The sequence below is a fragment of the Temnothorax curvispinosus genome, unplaced genomic scaffold (assembly GCF_003070985.1).
Source record: "Temnothorax curvispinosus isolate PA1 unplaced genomic scaffold, ASM307098v1 QBEX01018375.1, whole genome shotgun sequence".
Lineage (NCBI taxonomy): Eukaryota > Metazoa > Arthropoda > Insecta > Hymenoptera > Formicidae > Temnothorax > Temnothorax curvispinosus.
In genome coordinates this window covers 1,141-9,331 of record NW_020228155.1, presented here as the reverse complement: position 1 = coordinate 9,331, position 8,191 = coordinate 1,141, and the positions used below count along the sequence as shown (strand labels likewise).

At 37.4% G+C, this 8,191-nt stretch overlaps 2 protein-coding genes across 2 annotated transcripts; one reads left to right on the top strand and one right to left on the bottom strand.

Moving 5' to 3' along the window:
- Nucleotides 1-6: 6 nt before the first annotated feature.
- On the top strand, nt 7-4,667 carry LOC112468347. Its single transcript, XM_025037472.1, has 8 exons — nt 7-755; nt 1,105-1,246; nt 1,849-1,989; nt 2,117-2,334; nt 2,689-2,909; nt 3,068-3,306; nt 3,445-3,574; nt 3,669-4,667. The coding sequence occupies exons 1-8, from the start codon at nt 249-251 to the stop codon at nt 4,000-4,002; spliced, it is 1,932 nt and encodes a 643-aa protein (XP_024893240.1). The 5' UTR covers nt 7-248; the 3' UTR covers nt 4,003-4,667.
- Nucleotides 4,668-5,268: 601 nt separating this feature from the next.
- On the bottom strand, nt 5,269-7,953 carry LOC112468348 (E3 ubiquitin-protein ligase Ubr3-like). The gene is made up of 7 exons (XM_025037473.1): nt 7,721-7,953; nt 7,352-7,480; nt 6,672-6,937; nt 6,304-6,548; nt 6,089-6,206; nt 5,575-5,981; nt 5,269-5,488 (listed from the first exon to the last, which is right to left on the bottom strand). Exons 1-7 carry the CDS (start codon nt 7,840-7,842, stop codon nt 5,300-5,302), a joined length of 1,476 nt encoding a protein of 491 aa, XP_024893241.1. The 5' UTR covers nt 7,843-7,953; the 3' UTR covers nt 5,269-5,299.
- Between the last annotated feature and the right edge of the window lie 238 nt (nt 7,954-8,191).

The following is an 8,191-nucleotide window of genomic DNA, read 5'->3' as shown; positions in this document are numbered from 1 at the left end:
AACGTAGGATAAAACGAACGACAAGAATCAGTATTGAATACTAATAACGAAATAATACATTCACGCGTTAATAATAGCAGTAAGAACAAAAAAAAAAACAATTCAAAATACGATCCTGGATTTTCGTGTCTTCGTGTCTTCAGATCAAGACTCGTCGAGAAGATTAGACAAAGAGGAGAATTGAAATCCTGCTGAGCGGACTGCAAGCAAAGCGAGTGAGTCATCGGCGAAGGTTCGACTATACGAGAATGAGACACTTCACATGCTTGCTGACACTGGGCGCGTTGGTTGTGGCAGCCTTCGCCGCGATCAAGAATGACGCGTCGCCGGTCGACTTGGCCAGGCAGACTTTGTTAAACCTGGAGAAAGAGCTGAGGACCGATCTGGCCAATCAGCAGAAATGGACGAACGTCGAGGCGCGGGATAAGTACCTGCATCTGATCAAGGCGTACAAAAGATTCGGCAACCAGTTGGACGAGCGATTCCCCCGGGATCGGGAGAGCTACCTGAGCTCCTTGGACTCCCTGTGGCTTTGGGCCCGGGCCCAGAACGAGATCGAGAGCGTCAACGGCCTGTACGGAGTGTTCCGGCAGATGCAGCGTGAAATTGTCGACCTGAACGCGCCGGTCAACGCGAAACAGCTGACGAATTTCGCCGAGACGATCCTGCGGGATCCGAACGCCGCAATCCCGAGAGCGCTCGACCGTATCGCGACTCTGATTGTCAACGAAAAGTTGTTCATCGCGGCGTATCAGGTACCTAAACAGACGGCCGCAAAGATTGTATTTCCACGGATGATATATTTTTCAGAGAAAACATTTTTTTTGTCCTCAAGATACGGTCTTCTCTACGGTCGTCTCTATTGGAGCGAGATAAATACTTGTTTACAGCAAGCAGATACTAATAACTTAAGGCTTTTAGTCGATTAGTCGATTACTTAAAGTCATTTTTAAAACGCCCGTGTATACGCATCGAAGGTCCAAGAAAATTCGTGGCGCCTGCGGAGAATTTAAAATATCACAGAGCGATGCGTTCATTCCTGATCGCAAAATAACATAATATTCGTCTTCGAAAGGTTTGCAAAGTATATTCTTGTATGTGCAGGAAGCGTCGAACCAAATGTGCAATGAGATGCAATCGTCGCAGCAACTGCTGTACAATTTGTATAATGCCGTAGCGCTGACGGAGATCAAGGGTTACACTATGATTCAATTCTCATATATGCTATTACGTCTGTTTGATGAAGGTACGTGGTACCGACGATCATACGTTTAAATATACGGCGTCCTACATACAGTATTTTCGTCGCGCGGTCTGCACGGAGCGATTGAGATCAATCTTCTTTTTCGCGAGCTTGTGAATGAAATAGATTGCATATAGATGTCACAAATTAAAACTTGAAGCTGATAACAATTTGTAAAGACACTCTCGATGTTAAAGATTATAAATTTTTGAAGTGTCTAAAAAGCTAACGTTTATGTTTATATTTATGTTTCTGTTCGGAGTTTAAACTCAGAAGTCAAATATTTACACGCTTAACGACCATGGATACTTTAGAATAGAACTTTGCTTCATGTCTTGTTATATTTTGTTATGATATTATGGTATATTACGTTTTGTATTATGTATACAAATGTATTATGTATACGTTACACAATGTATACATTTTACATAACAGAACGTAATACGAACCAGAAGCCATCCAAAAAATCGGGGAATTGACAAAGATTAAGAAATAAATGAGATAATAATAAAAAAATTAGTTGCACGCGTCGCGAATCGAAAAAGATAGTTGAATGCGATTATCGATTCGAATATATCTAATCCTTATAAATCTTTTAAATACAGGCATTAACTTTAACGAGGAAATACAGACGCTGAAACATCAATACGCGATAAGGACATCCGAGACGTTGAGAGCCGTGAAAACCGCGATGGCCTTTGCCCCAAGAAGTCTTTGGAGATGCGATCCAAATGTGCACAAGTTAGGTAAAGTCTTCTAAATAAAAATAATTAAATTATACAGATACATACGTCGCAAAGATATCGATAATTTATATATGATTTGCAACTGGATGTATATAGTTTTGCATACACGTTACCGGTTTTTATTTAGATGAAACCTATACCGAGCTGAAACAACTATTCCAAGGCTTTATCGTAAACGAAGTGGATTTAAACACCCATGCCACGTGCAAAGAGAACTGCGCTTATTATGGATACAGTAAGGTGTACGGTTGCTATCAGAATCAATTTTGCGCGAAACAACGTCAATGTAATGGAAAGATATTGAACTGTGAATACATTGATTCTGACATGTGGATCTGCCCCTCGGTAAGTATTATTTAATAAACATATTCTGTTCGAAGAATTGGAAACGACTAAAAGAAAAGCAATCCCGAAAAAATTATAAATTGTGCACTGCTGAAAAGTAAAAATTAAATTGTACAACTCAGAAAAATAATTAATTGTAAAATTAAATTTAGAATCAAAAGGATTAAAATTAAAATAAAAAAAATTAAAGTTACAATAAAATTAGAATCTCAAAATTAAAAAAATAATTTATTAGGAAATAAAAAAAATATCTTGTATAAAACACTACGGATTTAAGGAACCTATTCCGCACTTAAAAAAATTATGTAACGTAATAATTTATCAATCACTAATTTAAACTTTTTCGCATTCTAGGACAGAAACAGTAGTAGGCGATACGATTATATCGACTATGAAAATGGTCTTCATTATGGAAACGCAAAGTCGTGTTCCAGAGATACGTTTAAAGTCGACAGCTGGTGGCGATGGCTTTTCTGGCATTGCAGCTACTGTTTTTGCTACTGCGACGATCAAAATTCGAGTTCCGACCGTTATTTCAGTCTTCGATCCGTCGTGTCCGATATCTCGCACAATAAGTAAGAATAGCAAATAGCTTGAGTAACAGAGATCAACAGAACGAATCAAATTTAATAAGATTAATAGAATTCATAAAATTCAATAGAACGTAATAGTATCAATAGAAAGTAATTTATATCAAAGATGGGTTGAAGGTATAACACCTATTTACTTACAGGGTCATAACGGGAGTGAGATTGAAGAAGATAAACCGAGTTATTCATATACAAATTCAAGAGGGTCAGTTACTTCCACGCGGAGCGATTAATGCATCCACAATCGAATGGCAATCAGTCGATGCCTTTTCAATCATGGACCCTCACATTATAAACGGCATCGACTACCATACAATGGTATGGGAAAAACGCGCTTTGGACCTCGACAATCTGTTGTCATTGCAAGATCATCTTTTGACAGGTAAATGAAAAAATCTTTTGAAATCTTAGTACGTAAATTTTATGCGAATGTGCAACGCGCATTTATCTGATATAAAATATAAAGCGTTCTTTAAAAAAAAAATTTGCTAAACATTATAATATTTAAAATCTGTTTCAGGTATCCGGTTCCGAATGGTTGGTAGCCGGCTGAATTTGGAAATAATGATATCTCCGTTTAACTTCACATCCGGATTGTTAATTCAACCTAAGGAAAAGAGCTTCTGGCACAGCAACGACGTTACTAGCAGGTGAGGTTTACTCCCTTTTTAGCATGGCAAAGAGAGACTTGATTTTTCCGCGCGCGATAACGCTGTCCGTTGATCGTATATCTATGGTTTTTAGAACCGAGTTGGCATACACCGAACCCGACATACCGATTCGCAATTCCTTGCCGAACGTACCAGACTCCGGGGAGAATCAATACTTGAACTTCGCACCGAGCGATCGACGCAAGGACGCCGCACAAAGCACGATTCCCTTCATCGACGTTCAACCGGTCACCCCGAATCCGCCGGTACCGCTCTCAGGCGCCGGTATCTTTCACAAGGGTCGAAAGGGTTCGGGCGGATTCGTCGCATTGAAATTGACCACCTACGATTTCGCGCCCCACCTACAGATCGATCTGCCACCGGCACCGCCGGTTCTCGAAAGTCCGAATGAGATAAAAGCTTCGTAGAACCTTTCGTGTTTTTTGAATATTTTATCGAAATAATGATTAAAGAACCTGTGATTTGCCAAGGACCTCAATATACGTATCGAGGTAAAAAACGAAGATATGTATCGAGTTATTGCATACGAAATGTGTTAACACTTTCAAATGTTTCAGCTGTAGAAAAAAATTGAATTTTTTAAATAAAGCACGAAACAAAAAAAAATAGATATTGGAATTTATCTAACATTCGAGATACAAAACTTAATCTTTTATTATCTTTAACCCTTTCCATTCTTAGATTCTATTTTACATTCGATCGAAGTGTGATTACGAAAATGACTTCTAATTCCGAGTAATCTTTTTTAACTACGTATACCTTGTCTCCTTGAAAATTACTTAATTTGAAAATGCAGAATCTCTGACGTAAAACCGACATTTCTTATGCAATTAACAATAATATTTAAGTCTTGTACTCTCTGTAATATTACGTATAAATTTTATATTAAACTTGTTATACTCATTATTAATTATCTGTCAGTAATATTAGTGAAAACTTTTTTAAGATTTACGATATATTTAACGAATCTCATATTGTCATATTGAATTTAGAAATATTGTAGATAAATATTTGTGACGGCACAATGCTGCCGTTTTCTTTGCAGTGCGATTTGGTTACCATTAAAAAAAAATATATATATACACACATACATATATAGCAGATTTAAGAAATTCCAAAAGATTATGATGTAAGAAAATATTTCATTTTAGATTTAAGATTAAGATTAGAAAAGAGTATTGTACAATGATTTTTTTACCATATCGCGACTTTATATAAAATTGTATTATAAACCGTCTCTCAGATTTAGTTTATAATTTCATAATGGACATTATTTGAAATTTTCGTAACTGAGTTCGTAATATTTTTGTACGTAATATTGTACGTCGATCAATTTTTTCTTCGGTTTTCCTTATGTGACAATTAATGTATGTCTTTCAAAATAAATTGTCATAATGACGAAGTCTATATCTGCATATGTGCTGACTGTTTGGAAGTAATGTATCATAGATATGCATGAAGTCGACAAGAAATCCCCATATTCATCTCGAGACCATTAACCCTTTGCGGACCAAAGTATTTCAATCGTATTTCTATTAATCTAATTATTTAAATAAATAAACAGTCTGATCGAATATCAAATAATTCGTATATTGGTGCAAAAGACCTATAAGGAGCATTACAATAAGAAATTAAAGGTCTTCGGTTTTAAGAAAACTCGAAGAGCTGCTTTTGACAAGTTTTGGATTGTGCGTCCGCAAAGGATTAATTAAAACGGAAAGAAAAATGTGCACTCACCTGTACTCGCAGCGGATGCATCATGAGGAGATGTAGCATATCCGTGGGCGGCAATAATTCGTGCAGAGTTGCTCCTTGCTGTCGGATCGCTTGGCACATGAACACCGCGAGATACCGATGAAGCGGTAGATGAAACGATACTTGCAAACTATCACTCTGGGGAAAAAAAAAACGATGAAGAAGAACGTATAAATTATAAATGCATTGAGGTACAATGTAAAATGGAAAAGAGTTGCACTCACCACATTCGGATCCGTATAATTCACGGCATCGAGCCAATCCTGCAGGGCTGTGAGGCAGAAGCTGAGCACTTGTCGGCTTAATGACGCACTTTCAGGCCCACGGAGATGCGACACCAAGGCCCACATTGGATACGCGCTGGCTTCCAGCTCGGCGCTGAACGCCGCGTAATACGTGTTGGGCTCGAACTCGACGTGCTGACTTAACTCTCTCTGATTGACATTCATGCCTTGAAACATAGACAGGAAGTCGAACCACATTTCTAGGAGAGTATTATCGCTCATGAATCTAACGGCGACCGGCTTATGCGAGAGCACGTTGTTCAAGTCGGAAACCAATGGCCAGTAACAGTGCTCCTTCATCACTTGACGTCCGCAATCCACGACATAATGGAAGTTCTTATCTGGATCTGAAATACAAAAATAAATCTTCCTTTCAATCTTACTGCTCAAACTCCGTTTGAGTTTATATTTTAAGTCTATTTTTATTTCATCTTAAAAAAAGACTCGTACGTACCGTGCAAGGTATTTTGAATGAGTATTTTGCTCATCATGTATTTTAAACTAATAACCATAACGTGTAATAACTTCAATTGATCAACCATCCTTAATGCCAGCTTCTCGTTACTAAACAGCTGAAAAGTATAAAAGTTGACGATTAATATCAAAAATATAAAGAAAACGTAAATGAAAATTTGCCATACATGTTATTTCTTAAAACAAGGTAAATACCTGTACGCTAACGTGCACAACTCTATTGCTCAACGTGTCGGGATCCGTGGAACGTTCGAGCATCATTGAGATCCTGCTGTAGTGTAACACAAAGGCGCGAGTTAAAGCCTCCTTGTAATCAGGATCCGGCAACATGTTCAAGAGCAGACAGACCAATTTCTGCGGAAACTCGTAAGCAACGGTCCAGAACATCAGTTCTTCCAAGAATGTGGTGTGTTCTAAGTGCTCTTGAAGTGACACGCATTCTATAAAAAAAAAAATTCATAATCATGTCATTAAGTCGAATATACTAGTGCAAATTATTTTATTGTAAAAATCATTACTGATAACCAAATTATCGTGAAATTGTCCATATTGCAATTACTTACCTTTATATTCGTCCGGAGGTTCGGGATTTGGTAGCGATTTCACAGCATGCTGATATATTTTGTTGCTATCTTGACAATAGCTGTCGTACTCCGATTGTCCCGTTAATACGGAGGGATCCATGAGGCCTCGGTACTTTTGCGGATTCGTGAGAGCTGACGTCATAACGTGCCTCATTAATGCGCCCATGTTGTTCAAGTCGAGCAACATGGTCAAGTAAGCGTCTGCCTCGTGTATAGCACCTCTGTAATCTGGCACCCCCATTTTACTGAAAATAAGCAAAACAATAATCAATCATTAGAATGATTATTATTAACATATATTACAATTTTATTCCAATATTCTTCTGAATTAAAAATCTTTAAAGATAATTCAAGCACAAATTTACAGGCACATTCTACGTCTTAGAATTAAAAGTCTAAGTAAACATAGATCTAAAAAAATTTCGTTTCTAAGATATGGTCATTTTAATTCTAAGCAGCACAAATTATGCAACTTTAAGATATCCATACTCCGAAATATGCATATCAGTTTACATCATGTGGGGAGAGAGAGAGAGCAAAAGGTCTTTTACATTCTAAGAGTTCAGATGTGTTTAAAGAAAGACCTACTTTGTGCTACAAACTCATCACTCAAGAAGTCGATAATAATTTTCCGCCGGAGTATAATGTAATCAACGTACCAATTTTCACGTAAATGTTGTATAAGTCGAAGAATAATTCTGGGCATCATCGCCTCGGCTACGCACATCAGATTAGATGGTGCGACTGATTTATTTACAGCAGCGTTTGGCCCGTGCCTATCACAAAATCTGTAAGACAAAAAACGACAGTCAGCGATAAAGAAAAATAATTCATAAAGTATTCGATAAAGAATCGCATAAGGAAATCTGTGGAAATATCCCTGAGACAAATCTTACAACGGATGGAAAAAGGGAGAGAATTAGTAATGTTTAAAGAAAATTGAAATTTTTTCTCGAAATCAACATGATTTCAGTACATCCCGCAGATTTCCACTATTGCACGGAATGTACTCGTGTTAATCATCTTACCCAGTCTCCTTCATCACAGACGTATCGCCACAGTCGCATGCACCACCTGCTTGGCTGAGAAACATGTTGAAGTCGTGACGATAGTGATTTCCCTTCTTGAAACACTCGGTACACAAGGACATACAGGGAGATATGCCGCATGTGCGACAGCGATACGCTACAAAGTTTGGTGTCCATACCAGACCGCAGGTGGTAGCATTATCGTAACTGCGTACTGAAAAAAAAGTAAGAATTTAATTAGTAAACAAAAGCACAGTTCTAATTTACTGTCATAATACAATTATTGCCACTTTGGAGTGTAATTTTACAATATACATTTCTGCAATTGTCATCAAGTTTCTAAATGTTTTCGCTATTAAAGTATATTAATAAAATTAATCTGTAAAAACTAATATGAGAAAAAAAATACTTTGCTTCCAGAAAGAGAAAGACTATTCTGAGAAATAATTAAATTCTTCTTAATATTCTATA

Bases quoted from the DNA above. Each gene is read 5' to 3' on its own strand.
- LOC112468347 (XM_025037472.1), top strand. From the start codon at position 249: ATGAGACACTTCACATGCTTGCTGACACTGGGCGCGTTGGTTGTGGCA. The intron at 1,990-2,116 runs GTAAAGTCTTCT...GTTTTTATTTAG, and splicing joins TCCAAATGTGCACAAGTTAG to ATGAAACCTATACCGAGCTG. The intron at 3,575-3,668 runs GTGAGGTTTACT...TATGGTTTTTAG, and splicing joins AGCAACGACGTTACTAGCAG to AACCGAGTTGGCATACACCG.
- LOC112468348 (XM_025037473.1), bottom strand. From the start codon at position 7,842: ATGTCCTTGTGTACCGAGTGTTTCAAGAAGGGAAATCACTATCGTCAC. The intron at 5,982-6,088 runs GTACGTACGAGT...TTTGTATTTCAG, and splicing joins CATTCAAAATACCTTGCACG to ATCCAGATAAGAACTTCCAT. The intron at 5,489-5,574 runs GTGAGTGCAACT...TTTTTTCCCCAG, and splicing joins ATTATACGGATCCGAATGTG to AGTGATAGTTTGCAAGTATC.